Below are 14,659 nucleotides of genomic sequence, written 5' to 3'. Positions count from 1 at the left end.
GATGGGGGTGGGGGTTGGGGGGTTTCAGAGAAGACGATGCCAGCGTGGGAACCGACGGAGGAGACTCGCCGTGCGAGGTGTGATTCACGGCTAGCGAAGCTTGTTAGCGCTTCAATTTGAAAATTTGTTGAAAAATATCTCTACGTATCGTTTCAATGATTGGGGCATGTATTTTGCTGCTACAACTGTTTTTTGCTTCTTCCTCTCCCTGCTTCTGCTGCTGCTGCTGCTTGTCGGCGTGTGTCGCAATCTGGGGTCGCCATCATCGTCAGCGGGAGCAGCAGCGGCAGAGGCAGAGGGCAGTGCTGCCTGATTATCATTCGGAGTTTTTTGCCATCTCCTCCGATGGCTACCTCTCCGGGATACCCTGCATTCCAGCGAAAGACGGTACATCAGGTCGGGAGTTCATTTGGTGCAAGGTGGGAACCCTGCTGGCACTCTTTCGGCTACTGCCGTTCGATTACCCTTTCTCTCATTCTTTACCCGCTCTCCTTCTCCAGCGCTCATTTGGTTGTTTGCTGGTTTGTTTTTTTTTTGTGGGTTAAGGTGTGCTTCCACTCTTCGAGATGTCACTCTCTTTCGCTGCCCAAGAGCACGCTCGCTGGGAGTGCCTCACCTCACCATTAATATACTTTCGAGCGGAAAGCTTCTTGGCATTCCACGGCTCTTCGGCAGAGCCGGTCCCCGGTTTACATATGACTGTGTGTGTGTGTGCTGATTCTTCTTCTTTGATTATTGCTTTCTTTGTCGCACAGATTTATGCAACTTTTGTTGCTCTCGTCGCGAGTCTTTTGCTCTTTTCTAGTTTTATTTTTATAATCTTTACTTTTATGACTTTTTTGCACTCTCTTGTGCCCCTTTATGTGCGGCTCCATTCAATGTCAGCCAATTGCCAGCAGCAGCAGAAGCAGCAGCAGCCGATGCAGAACGCGAGAGCCAAGAGCCAAGAACAATGTGCGTCGTCGTATGCCGTGATGAGTCATAAAATATGCGACTGCTGGTGCAGCGAGGCGACTATAACAGGAAAATCAAGTGGAATGTGGCACTGCAGCTGCAGCAGCTGTTGCCCCTGGGACCCCGACCCTTCCCAGCCCCCCCTCTCACCCACCCCTTGGCAAGAGTGCGGGTGCAAGAAGATGTCGCGACGTCAGCCGAAATTGCAAACGAAGCATAGCGTGCAGCGGCAGCGACGACGACGACGACGACGTCAGCTGACACAATGAGCGGCCATTGTGAGGGGTATCGTACCACAAAGAGGGGAAAACGAGAAGAGAGGCATTGGCAGAGATGGGAGTAGCACATCAGAAAATGGAGTAGCAGAGGAGGATGACCACAAAAAAGATCAGCGGTAGAGGAGCAGCACCACAAAAGAGAGAGAGAGAGGGAGAAAGATCACCCTATAGAAAAGAGCAAAGTAAACAAAACGAGGGGGAACGTGGTGAGCTGGTGCTGCGACCGCAACTCTACATTTATACCCGATACTCGGTCAGTGTGGCTCTCCCCCGGCAGATGGCGATAAAAACAGTGTGCGAGTGAGACGCAGCGTGTCGTCGGGCGGCGTTACTTTTGGAATACACTTGTGCAGATTCGATATTACAGGAGTGTGGATACCAAATTTGGTTGCTCTAGCTCTTATAGTCTTTGAGCACTAGGCGCTCATAAGGACGGACCAGGCTCAATCGGCTGATCAAGAATATATATACTTTATGGGGTCGGAAACGCTACCTTCTGGACGTTACACACCACAATATACCCCTAATATACCCCTATACTCATTTAGAGTAGCGGGTATAAGAAGGGAAAGAGAGCATGGAATAGGAAGAATAGCACCATAAAAGACTGAATGGAGGATTAGGAGCAGCAAAAGCAGATTATCAGAAGAGGAACAGGAGGCAGAGGAGAGAGTGAGAAAGACAGAGAGAGAGAGCGGGCGCTGGCGGACACACTCACCTGGGTATGCTGATTAGGTAGCTGAGCAGCCGTCGCAGATCCTCCGGCTTGAGGCGGTCGCGACGCGGCGTTGCGGGGAAGCAGAGCAGTGGACCGCCACGCCTGTCCCTGCCGCCCGTGAGGAAGACGACACGCTCCTGGAGCAGCGTTAGCAGATCGCGGGCCCGCTGTCCATCCATGATGTTCGTCCGAGTGTCCACTAGCTCTAGCTGCGGCCCAGCTGTGGGAGGCAGTGCAGCATAACGGTTTTCTTCAGCCAGCCAGCCAGCAGCGGATTTCACTTAAACGCTATTATTATTATTATTAATATTACTATTTTTTTGATTATTTTTTTATTGCGGTTATTTCTGCGCGTTTCGCTTTGTTGTTGTTGTTGTTGATGGTTGATGGTTGATGCTTCACTTTTTTGTTGAATGATTTTGTTGTTGTTGCTTGTATTTCACTTGTGCTCATTGATTTTTGAAAATTTCTCGCTGGCATTTTCATGGTCACTCTTTTTGGATTGTTATTCGTAATGCGAGTGGGAGGAGGAGCAGTGGAATGAAAGAAGAAACGAAAGAGCGAATGTGAGTGAGTGTGTGTGTGTGTTGCACATTTCATTTGTAAATTCATTTGCGGGGGGAGTTTTACCCAACCCCTCTTCTTTTGCAGCACAGAAGGAGATAGATAGCGAGAGAGAGACAGAGATAAAAGGCGAGGGGTGCCATAAGGGGTGCGGAGGAATATGTTAAATGTCATAAATCAAGTGACGCCGTCACGCGATAGCCGCATAAAAACATAAAAACTTGAAAAAAAAAAAACACAAACCCACACACACATACACATACACATATACTCCTGCTCTTGTTCTTATTTTTAAACACACGCGAATGGGTGGGGGGAGTGGGAAAGAGATACAAGAACACACACGCATGAATGGGGGAGTGGGAAAAAGACACAAACACACACACACACGCACACACAGGCGCGTATTAGGGAAAAGGGGGAGTGAGAAAGAGAAAGAACCAAACAAATCTCCCGAGTGGCGAATGCGGCGCGCAAAATACATACTCCAGCCAATTGCAACATCTAGTGGGCATTGGGCAGGGGCAGGGGGACACCCCATTATTTTAATTGCCACAAATTCACCAAAGATTCACTGAAAAAACTCCAAGAGCCACAGAGGGGCACCACAATCACTATATCATCGCCAACATCATCCCGTAGTTCTGCGTCTTTGCCTCTGCTGCTGCTGCTGCTTTTTCTTGCTACTGGCATCTCTGCCACCAATTGATTTTTTTCACACCGCGCGCACATATACACAGCGCTTTTGTTGTTGTGTGCTTCACAATCAAAAAAATTACCATAAAAACGCAAGCCGAGATCACAATGCCGCCGACATGTTGCATGTGCAGCAACACCGCTGTAGCATTTATTTTATTTAAACAATTTTCGTGTGTCTTTCGCAAAAATTAAACGCTCCCCGACTTCCGACCAGTGCTGGCGATTACGCTTTTTTCTCGTCAGATCTGGCTTTTTTTGAAGACCAAAGCGGGACAAATTTGTGATCTGCGCGAAGCGGGAATTCTGGATTTTTGTATATATGTGTTTGGCTTTTTTCAGCTTTTTTTGATGTTGCCACCTATAACATAAAAAGCCAGAGAATCTGGCCGGTACATCGTTATTTTTGAATGATATTTGTGAATTTACCAGATAATTTAGAATTTTTAAAGCAGGTTGACTTTTTTCGTTAACATATTAGCAAAATTTTGGATTACCTTAAAGTTGAAACGATTGCGAAATTGAATATCACTTTAATACAACATTTTTAACAGAATTATTTGGAAAATGTTCAGCTTCCCTTACGTCTTTTTCAAGCTAGAAACAGCTATTTTTCTGATAAAAAGTTGGCAGCTCTGCTTCCGACAACAGCATTTCACATTTCTACACATTTGCTACACATATCTACACAATTGCTACACATTTGCTACATAATGGAAGGAAAAAGAGGGTATGACAACAGGCAAACGGCCCAGAAGGTGCAACCCATGCAAGGTAAATTCCACCCCATTTGCTCAATATACGTTTTATACAAAACAGCAGATTTTGTCTTGTCTGTTTTTGCCTATTGTCTATAACCGTTGTTATAGCACATTCAAATTACGACTCATTTTTTCGTTGCAGGTCAGAGCAGCAGTGTGACAATCTGACCCTCAGAAATACCGCAAATATACCGATGAAAAAACGAACTTAGCCCACTTACGCCCCCCTCTATTTATATAGTCCAACGATTTGAGGTTAATGGCGGAAAAAATTACTTACTATAAATTCTTCTTGTATATCCGTAAATCTTTCTTCTGAACTTATCTTTCACCTGAACTGCGCTAAAATTATTCAATTTTCATTATTTTCGGGGAAATATTTAAATATCTCCTTTGTCTTCAATGGGTTAATCGTACACCGTCGAAGGATTGAAGACTATTTTCCTTATTCAGGAAAAGTACTTTGTTTCGCTCCACGAAGAGAGGATTTATTATTGCAGATCCATCCTTGCTTACCAAAAAACCACGTTATCTTCACCTAAACATAGCTTAAATTGTTCAACGTCATAATAGTCATGTGTGTATTTAAACAGCCACTGGTCAACCATAGGCTAACAGATATCGCTTGATTTTGATGTCCACATGTGGGCTTACAGCACTAAAAAACAGTCCCAGGCACAAGCTGATTGTAATGAAACTCTGCGAGTTTCACGAATTTCATCCACTTTGGCGCTGTTCTCTAGCGATTAGACAGTCGAAAGTAACGATAGCATGTCGGGGCACACTGCCAGCTAGATACATTGAAAATTTGTACACTTTTTAATGGTATTTTCTAAAATTTTCCAGTATTTCTTAGATGCACCCTTACCCTCTTGTCCAATGCACCAATGTAGAAACCGTGTGGAAGTGCCATTTGGAGCCAAGGCCACATCGAATACTAATTCGTGATCAGCATCGAATTTCTGATTGTTGCCATCAAAATCTCAGTTGTTTCAAAAAATGTCGGAGAAAAGGTATGTCAAGAAATGAATAACGGAGGTGTTTCACACTGGCGCTTCCATCGGGCTTAAATTTTTGAAACGTGCACAAACGTACATTTCCCCTTCAGGTGTCGCCTTTGGTAATTACATTAACATGTAGTTAATATGTAGAACATGTGCAGTTGATGTGTAGTTACAATGTAAGGAAATGAATTTAGTGGAAACTGTTTTTGTTTAAACCTTATTTTATAAGCAATGCAATAAAGATGAGAACTTAACTTTGACCAGTGTTGTAGGAAATTTATTTAACAATTGGATAAAATTATGAGTTCAGAACTAAGGGTGTTAGCTGGCTAGTAATATTTAACCGAAGATCAAAATCGAGGAATTATGATGCAACTTAAGTACAAAAATTCGCCAGTATATTTACGGTATATTTTGAAATTTTTGACGTATTTTGGTATATTTCTGATCGACTGCTGTGGCAAAAGTTTACTGAAGTTTTATTTTTTTAGTTTATTTCGCACGGTTTTAATTGTAAATTTGCAAACATTTTACGCAAACTAAAAAACACCTTAAGGCAGCGCAAGAACAAGTCACGCCAGAAGCAGCAGCAGCGGCAGCAGGAGCAGCAGGCGCAACAAGAATCGGCAGACCGAGATTCGGCGAGAAAAAGTCGCCTTCTGGCGGCCACGGACGCGGAAATGGAGAGCAATCTCAATCGCATGATTAACCAGACGCTGCGCCATCAGCTGAGTGGCCAGCTGAGCAAATATACGAATGTGATGAAGGGTTAGTGATGCCACGAAATCCCCTAGGATCTTCCTCTAATCGCCCGAAATCTCCTCCTACTTTTCCAGGCTGGCAGTATCGCTGGTTCACTGTGGACGCCAAGACGGGCTTCCTTAGCTACTACCTGTGCGACTCCTCTGCCGTTGGCGACGACATTGCCCCCTCGCCCCATGTCCTGGCGAGTGCCCCCCGCGGACAGGTCCAGCTGGCTGGCGCCGTGGTCTACCCCAGCGACGAGGACTCTCGCACGTTTTCCATTGCCTGCGCCTCGGGGGACACGGTGAAGCTGCGGGCCAACGATGCGCGGGCGCGTCAGGAATGGGTGGACGGCCTCCGGGCGGTGGTTGAGAGCCACACGAAGGCCATGGACATCAGCAATTCGTCGCCACTGCCGCCACGGGAGCTGCTGGCAGCCTCCGATGCGATGGTTTCGGCCCGTCAGGCGCTGTTCCTCACAGAGCAATGGTTGGGAAAAATAGCTTGTCTTTGGATGGGAATCCCTCTTAATATCCGCAATTTTTCTATTTCAGCAATGCCTCTTTGGCCAGGGCCATTGAGAGCATCGATTGTGCTTCCTTTACGCCCACTGATCCCGATCTGCTGCTGCTGAAGGCCATCTCCACAGCCAGCACTCAGTGCCTGCACCAGTGTTTGGGCCTCCTGCAGCGCCACCAGGAGATGAATCAGCCTTCGTCAGAGCCCATTATGCTCTAGGAGGATGCGGTGTGAAGCCCGCTCTAGAGGAGGAGAAGCACCTGCCCTAGACAGGAGTGGACCCAGCTCTAGGAGGATGAGGCATGGCATCCTTCATCGCATACACTATTATCCAGTATTCCAAGTATCTGAAAAGCAATAAAGCAGCGTCGCCGAATCGCATTCGTGTGGAATGCGTTCTGTTGGCAAGCAAAAATGAGAAGACGATTCCATCGGGTTTTTCGGGTTATCTTTTTCAATGTTTTTATAAAATACTTTTTAATTTTGTCGTTCGTTTCGTTTTTCGGTTAATTAGAACATTCATTTTTTTGTTTGTTTGTTTGTTTGTCGATATTTAAGATTAATTTGAACATAAAGTTTTGCACTAAAGTTTTGATAGAAAAAAAATTGAAACATTTCGACGTTGGACGTTGGATTCTCCATTCAAACTCCTCTCTCTTTCTTTCTCTCTCTCTCTCTGCATTCCATTCGATTCCATTCCATCCATCTGTCGTGTTTGTTATAGTTTTTATTTTACATGCTATACCGAAAGTAATCGTTAAGTTAAGTTTGTGGAACATCAAATTCTATGTGGGATTTCTTGGGCATGTGTTAGGGGGCAGGGGGGGGGGCAGGTGGATTATACATATAGATATATTCGGGCTATGGCTATTGCTGCGCTTTATGCTGATGATGATGATGATGTTTTGTTTTATAGCCCATGTTCCAAATAGCAGGACATTCGATGCGATTAATAGATATCTTGATTCGCTGTAGAAGTTTCCCACAAGTGAAAGGGTACATTTATTGATTCGCTCCACAAATTTCCTCTAAGCGAAAGGATTGGCTGTGCTGATTTCGCCTATACGAATTTCTCATAAGCGAAAGGCTACAGTCGTTCCAATTTCCCCTAAGCAAACGGATAAATTCGCTATATGTAAGGGTTGATGTTCCCTCTACAATTTTTCAATAATCAAAAGGAAATAGACGTCTTGAATGATGCCTATTCTTTCTCTAAGCGAACGGCTACAGTCGTTTCGAATGCCCTGCTTAAAATGGAACTCTAGGTATTCTTTACTCGTTATTATAATGATTTCTCCCCATCAATTGTGTGCTTGCTAAAATCAAATCAATTGCCGGAAGGTACGCCTAAAATATATATCCTATGTATCAAATATAATGTCGCCAGACTTTTTCAAATAAAACAACGAACACTGCTGCAGATCTGTAGAGCAACACAGGGGCCAGAATAGAAACGGAACAGAGATCAAATTAAGGCTAGAAAAGGCACTTTAGAATGGGGATTTTATGGTTAGGTATAACAGGATCATTTGGGGCTTTTTAGAGACTGGTTTTGGGAGTTTTGGTGTTCTAGGGTTCTGAAAACCCAAATAAAGGTCCCCCAGAGACCCATTAGATTGCAGCAGCTGTCGTCATACAAAAATTTTCGCTTTTTCACTAAAAAAATTTCGCTTCGTTTTCTCCTAAATTTGATCTAAAATTTCGTTTTGTATAAATACGATTTTTAAAAAAATTTCACATTTTCTTTTTAAAATTTTTGTTCTTTTGTTTCTTTTTTTGTTACAAATTTTGTTTCTTTTTCATCGCTGAATTTAATTCCGAAAGGCATTTTTTGTGAATTTTTCTTTTGTGTGTGTTAGCCTAAACATTAAATTTAGTTTTCTTTTTCCTCTTTTTTTATATTTTTTGTACACTTTTTTCTTTTATCCTTTTTTTGCTAAAACAAATTAAAGTCTAAACAAAAGTCGGGCACACAATTATTTCGTTAAAAAAATTTCATTATGTTACGGTTTTTGTTTTTTGTTTTGTTCTTTTACATTTAAAATTACTATTATTTTTTGTTCAAAAAAATGTTATGTTACGTTATTTTACGTTTTTTGTTTTCTTTTACATTTAAAATTACTGTTATATTTGTTTTTTGTTTTTTTTTTTTGAGTTAAAACTTTTGCTGTGGGCGATTTTTTTGTAGGGGATTTTCTTCTGATTTTTTTAGTGGAATGTTCCGGGCTCCTTCGGACTTTTTGGGACTTACAAACTAAAGAGATCGCTATTTTTCCGATGGACTATAATATAATAATACTTTGAATTTTGATTCAATAAAAAAAAAAAAAAATAGTCGTACGGCTAGAACCTAAGGGCGAAGTTTGAGTTTTGTTTTGTTTGTTGTAGAAGGAAACTAGAGGAATACAAATATATATATACACATATATATATATGTATATATATTAGGGATAGTCGCTCTGGCGAGAGACCCAGCCCTTATGGGTTTTTTTCTTTCTTCTGATTTTAGTTGGTTCGCGCTTTTGATTGCTTTTCCTGTTCATTCGTTTTCAGTATCATTTCCATACTCTTTCATTAGCTACTCGTTACTCGCTACTCGCCAATCGCCACTCGTTGGTCGCCACTCGTTACTCGCTTGTGGTGGTAATGGGTTCCACTTTAATGCCTCCGCTTGAACTGGAGCGGGGAGCCTCTCCAATGGCCGCCGAAGATCCCCCGCCTGCTGCTCCTTGCGTCACCGATGATGAGGAGGAAACGCTGGCGCCCACCAGCTCCGCCAGATCGTCGGCAAAGAGGCGGCTGGGCGAGTACTCTCGCTTGTAGCTGGACATCTCGAGCCCCAAATCGCCCAACGGCGAGTGCAGGCGCGGGGTTTCGCTGCGGTGAGGACTCCCCTTCTTCTGCTGCTTCTCCCCATGCGAATGCGAATGCGAATGAGGATGCGAGTGCGAATGCTGGTGGGAGGAGGATGACGATGATGCGGATGTGGAGGCGGCACTGGCCGCCGCCATGGAACTGGCACCGAAACCGGACTTGTGCGGCATCCCATGATGCGCTGCCGCCACCTGCTGCTGGTGCAAGTGGTGCTGCTGCTGCTGTTGCTGCTGCTGGAGGTGCAGCTGCTGCAGGTGATGCTGCTGCTGCTGGTGCTGGCTGAGCAGCGCCGCCGCCGCCGGGTCACGGTGCAGAGCAACGGCCATGCTGGGCGGCAGATTCGGCAACAGGCCGGCGGGACCGCACGGTGAGGGAGCGTGTCGCGGCCCTGAACCGCTGCTTAACGCCGGGGAAATGCTGCCCCTGCTGCCGGGCGGGCCTGGCCCACCTGCCAAATGCGGCGGCAGGTTGAACAGCCCGGGCGGTGGCACCACCGGCGGCCCCGCCTCCCCGTGCTGATGCTGCACGGCGGCGGCCATCTGCATCTGCTGTCGTATATTGTGTGCCACGGCGGCAACGGCGGCTGCTGTTTCCTGTGACATGTGCTGATCAACGCCAGGACCCACACCGACGCCTCCTCCTGGTCCTGTGACTCCGCCTCCACCGCTGCCCATGCCATTGGGACAGGCCAGAGCGCTGAGGCTAGCGGCTCCTGGCCCTGGAATGCCGCCACTAGCGCCTGGATAGCTGAGCGTCATGTCCTGCAAAGGGAGAGGGAGAGACATTCAAGAAATGATTGCTTATGGGAGAGTGCGGGAAAAGTACCGAGTGACGACCGTAGGGCGGCATGTGGCCGCCTAGGCTGTCGTCCTTCATGTCCTTGGCATCGCGAAAAACCACCGTCTTGATCACCCCCTTGATGTGCTCATCCGGCCATATGCCCAAGAGGATGCGCTGGGGCCGCCCACGGCCCTTGGGCCGCAGATCGGGTCCGCCATCGATGGAGGGTCCCAGCATATTGTGCACCCGATTCGCATACAGCACGAACGTGGGATAGGGAATGTCGTACTTGCGGGCCGCCTGCGACAGCGACAGCCCCTCCTTGAGGACACTGAAAATGGCCTCGGCCATCGTTTCGGGGCGCCACGACTTGAGGGGTCCACGCTCCCGGAAGCGCATGTGATGCATCAGATTCTGATTGGTGTTCCAGCACTTTTGCCACATGGACTGAAGCTGGTACTGGTAGCTGTCTGCTGGAAGGGTCACACGAGTGGAAAGGATCAAGTTGTGGATATTTACAAGACATATTACACCTTTTTTGTACGAACCTGCCAGCGCGGAGCCAGCGGTGGCCCCCATCCAGGCCTGCGAATTCTCCATCATTTTGGCCTGCAACGAAATCAGAGAGAGAGAGAGAGGGAATAAGTAAGAGAATGATTAGTGTTGCACGGAGGCATGGAGGCAGAGATGCAATCGGTTGAGGGCTTCTTCAATTAATTGTATGAATCGCTTTGGTTAGCGCTCAATGCGGCATCTGTTATTGTCCTCCTAGTACCTTCTCATTCCCTGTTTCTGTCTCCTGTTTCCCACTTGATTGACTTGCAAAATCGACCTATTTTTCGTTTAATTTCATTTCTCGATGCCCTTCGAACAGAGGGTGTAATGGACAGGACAGATACTGTGACAGCACCATTAGGAATAGGATATTTTTCAATAGGTTGAAGATCCATTGGGGCCATATGGGGCCACAGTGAGGCGTAAAAAAAACAACATACACCATTGACGAGTACCGAGAGATGAGGGTCGAGTAACGAGATATGAGACGATAACGAGAGCCGAGTAAAGTGTACCGAGTTACATATAAATTAAGACTGCCGAATGTGATAATCGAATGAAGAGTGACGAGTAACTTTTTTAAAGGGCATTTCTACATTCTTTTCCCTGCGTTATCTATCATTTTCCAGTTACAGACCTAATTCTTAGCCTCATCGACTCAATTCTGCCACATCGTACATTTATGGCACCCGTTAATTCCACCAAAATCTCCATAGACTCGAAATATATACCAACGATAAGGGGTATTCGTTATTTCAAACCCTCTGTAAGGACCAACACTTTTTATGCTCTCCAACAATGGTAGCCCTGTTCCAATTCCGATACCGATGTCAACGATACATTTAACTGGATGGCTAAGCCCTCGAGTAGGTGGCTTCGCAGACGATGATGTCTGTCGTTGTCTGTTTGCATTGAGCAACGGTGCAACGTTTGCCCCGTGCCGAGTGCCTGGTGTGCCTCGTTCGTTGCCTCCCATTGAATCCACTAATTGCATAACAAAGTAACATTTGCATATTGTTCTACATATGTTAGTTAGGAGTGCAGGTGCTTAGCCAGACAGGTAGAGTGGGGTAGAGTGAGGTGGTGTGGGGCTGATGGGGGGTTTTTTTGGATCCACCTCTTCGATAACTTCATTACAAAAATGTTCATGCATTGCATGGATGGAGAAACAACAGAGTGGCGGCAGCACAGTACTTTTGGATGGATATCAAGTAGGCACGGGGCCCCACTTGTGCCCATTTAGCGTTAAGTATTACTTGTAACTTTTTTGTGCCATGTGACTGGCGTCTGCTATTGTTACTCGCTTGGAGGTGCTCTTCCCGTCCTCTTCTGTCCTGTCGTGTCCTGTCCTGTCCCTCACATGGCTACCACGCGGGTAATCCTCGCCAGACAATGCCCAGCAACCAGCACAAATCGTTGCCTACTTTTATGTGCTCTAAACATGCGACCTGCTACGATTTACTTTTCGGCTCATTACCGCTTGCAAATTATATATTATTCAAAAGTTTTCCCTCAAAAATTGCTTTATTTGTGTAGGCCACCCTTCAACCCTTACCTTTTCCCTAATTATTAAGCTACAACTCAAAATGTGCCTCAAAAATTTAACAAGACACAAAGGATGAATAAAGAGTGACGAGTAACGAGTAACGAGAGATGATGACTCGAACGTTAGTTAGTAACAAGAGATGTTAGAGAGTGACGAGTGACGAGTAAGGAGGGTAGAGTAACGAGAAATATCTAAAGTTTGACGAATTTGAGAAATGTAGTCGCGCACAAGGAATGTTTTCGATCTGTATTTAAAAGAGATCTTCAAATGTTTCCAGTGCAGCGCCTTTCGAGACTAATCAAGCTAATGATTTAGTCTGCTCTCTAAGGACAGCCGACAGATGGCGCTTGACCAGCGCCAGACAGACAGCCGACAGATGGGGCAACTGCTTCCCTTTATCCTCAGATGCGGAGCCAAGCCGAGAGCCTCTTGCCTTTCCAAATAATACGCCTAGAGCCAAATGGCAAATAATTTATTTATTATATGTTGCAGCTGACTGACCAAAAGCTGAATGCCACACACGCGCACACATACATATGCATGTATGCCACTCGCTGTGGCGAATGCATACACGATATACATACATATGTGTGTGTGTGTGTGTGTGTGTGTGTGTGTGTGTGTGTGTGTAGACGTATGTGTATGTGAGGCATATAGCGGCGTGGCGTTCCATCCTGAGTGAGATTTCATTACAACTCATTTGACAGTCTTGGTGCACTCGACGCTGCCAAAATGTCATAGCTGAGTGGCATGCCCCACTCCCCACAGCCCCGGATTAGCGGACACGCAACGCGCACAGCACTCCCCTGCCCACCCCCCTGCTTTTGGGCCCGGGGCAGACTCCACACGAAATTAAGCGAAATGAAGTTGACCACGCTTCGATTTCGCATCAAAGCGAAATGCTGCCCGCTTGCTATTTGTGACTCCCCTTGCGCCTCCCATGCATTGTTAATACGATTCGAGTCCAACGTCAATAACCAAGTGCCACGAATGGACCATTAGTTGAGTTGCAATGTTGCCTTGAATGCGGGTCTGCCTGCCACACACACACACACCCTTCCCTTCTTCCCTTCGAGGAAGAACAGTATATATATATACGATATATATAGACCTGCATTTATGTATTCTATATATAGAATTATGCGGCTTAGCGCCATTGCTGGCTTGTCTTTGGCGGATTCCACAGCGCCTTCGACAGCACCTACTGCTGGTAGATGTTTGTGTTTGATGCAACGAACAAACAACGAATTTAATCAGCAGATTGACAGACGGATAGGCGGATACACGGATAGACGGATAGAAGGAGAGAGGGTGCTGCAGTACACTGATGCATTAAAGCGATCGAAGCGTAGCAAAGCGAAGCGGTGGATCTTCGTCCCTTTGGGGCGCAGACCTCAAAATCGAATTAGATTATCCACCGAAAAAAATCTCTTGCATCATTCGCCATCTTTCTGTCTGGAGACAGACACGCCCAGCGTGTCAGGGAGACGGGAAGAGGGCGTTCCTTGCCACGCAATTGAAACCTTTTTTTTTTCTGCGCCAGGCCAGCCTCTTTTTGAGGCAGGTTTCCCCTTCATCCCGACTATACCGAGTGTCTAGTGAGGCAGGCTCCCCCCATTATCCTGTGACTCCGGTGAGTCAGGTTTCCCCCTTCATCCTGGAGTCTCTACTGAGGCGTTAAACCCCAGCATCAATTGGGCGTGAAAGCAGAGGAAGGAGCGGCGGAACAAGCAGCACTTCTGCGGTGTCGAATCCGTGGGGTGGCCGCTGCCACAACTTGTGATTCGTTCAAGCAACATGCCTCAAAACACAGCCTCATACCACCGCTCCCCGTTTCTGGCAATGCAATTTAACCAAATTCACAGCAGGAAATGCCAACGGGAAGGCAGCAGGGGCTACAAATTTTCTAATGTCACTGCAGAGAGTGTACCAAAAAAAAAAAACAGCAAAGAAAATAGGCAGAGATTCGTAATAGGTAAACTCTGGATACCCTAAGGGGCCTTTCCCACAGGAATTTTCCGAGGATTGTTTCGTTCTTATCGTTTCTATATGATATAGTGATCCGATCTGGCTAAATCCGCCAAATGAAGTGCTTTTTAAATAAGAAAATTATGTGCAAGATTTCATTATGATTTCGAAAAAGAAAAAAAAAAATGGTTTTTTTTATTGTAAGGAAAAGATTGCAAGTATTTTTTTGTTTACCTAAGAAAACATCTAATACTCCAAGAGTAATTTGCAAAACGAAAAAAAATATATAATATTTTTTTTTTTTTTTTTTTAAGAAATAGATTTGAAATGCAGAATTTTGGAGTGCCAAAATCCTTATACTTTGTTAAAGGGCAAACAACAAAATAGAATCCTGTTTTGGCTGCTAGAAGGAAACGACTTCTCCCACACCCTGTGTTTAATCTCTGGACAGATTCACCCTCTGCTCTTTTGAGTGGGCAAGGAAGGTCCTTGGCAGCAACCTTTTGACGCTCAGGAAATTGTCGAGTGCCATCGAAGAGTGCGAGTGAGTGTGTGATTGGGTTCGTGTTTGTGGAAAACCAAAAATTAATTAGCGTGAAAAGCATTATTGAATGGCAAAAAGCAATGCAGAAGCGAGGCAGAAGTAAAATCTTGGCAGGAGGCTGACAAAAACTTGCATTAGTTTTTGGTAAATCGGA

General features: G+C 45.6%; 3 protein-coding genes across 3 annotated transcripts in view; 1 reads left to right on the top strand and 2 right to left on the bottom strand.

Moving 5' to 3' along the window:
* The window catches only part of LOC6603567 (triple functional domain protein), a 41,369-nt gene extending 39,125 nt beyond the window's left edge, over positions 1-2,244 (bottom strand). The window contains exon 1 of the mRNA XM_026992240.1: positions 1,951-2,244. Within this exon, the coding sequence (XP_026848041.1) occupies positions 1,951-2,129 (179 nt within the window). The 5' untranslated portion in view covers positions 2,130-2,244. The remainder of the gene's footprint in view (positions 1-1,950) is intronic.
* Positions 2,245-5,478: 3,234 nt separating this feature from the next.
* LOC6603572 (oxysterol-binding protein-related protein 11) lies at positions 5,479-6,664 on the top strand. Its single transcript, XM_026992196.1, has 3 exons — positions 5,479-5,743; positions 5,812-6,208; positions 6,274-6,664. Exons 1-3 carry the CDS (start codon positions 5,656-5,658, stop codon positions 6,455-6,457), a joined length of 669 nt encoding a protein of 222 aa, XP_026847997.1. The 5' UTR covers positions 5,479-5,655; the 3' UTR covers positions 6,458-6,664.
* Positions 6,665-8,745: 2,081 nt separating this feature from the next.
* Positions 8,746-14,659, bottom strand: part of LOC6603571 (protein bric-a-brac 1) — a 74,279-nt gene continuing 68,365 nt past the window's right edge. The window contains exons 3-5 of the mRNA XM_026992175.1: positions 10,441-10,501; positions 9,931-10,362; positions 8,746-9,884 (exon numbers count right to left, since the gene is read on the bottom strand). Of these exons, the coding sequence (XP_026847976.1) occupies positions 8,866-9,884; positions 9,931-10,362; positions 10,441-10,501 (1,512 nt within the window). The 3' untranslated portion in view covers positions 8,746-8,865. The remainder of the gene's footprint in view (positions 9,885-9,930; positions 10,363-10,440; positions 10,502-14,659) is intronic.

This window comes from Drosophila persimilis, unplaced genomic scaffold, assembly GCF_003286085.1.
Source record: "Drosophila persimilis strain 14011-0111.01,24,50 unplaced genomic scaffold, DperRS2 tig00000715-arrow-arrow-pilon, whole genome shotgun sequence".
Classification (NCBI taxonomy): domain Eukaryota; kingdom Metazoa; phylum Arthropoda; class Insecta; order Diptera; family Drosophilidae; genus Drosophila; species Drosophila persimilis.
The sequence above is the reverse complement of the archived record's forward strand: the minus strand, read 5'-3'. Positions and strand labels throughout refer to the sequence as shown.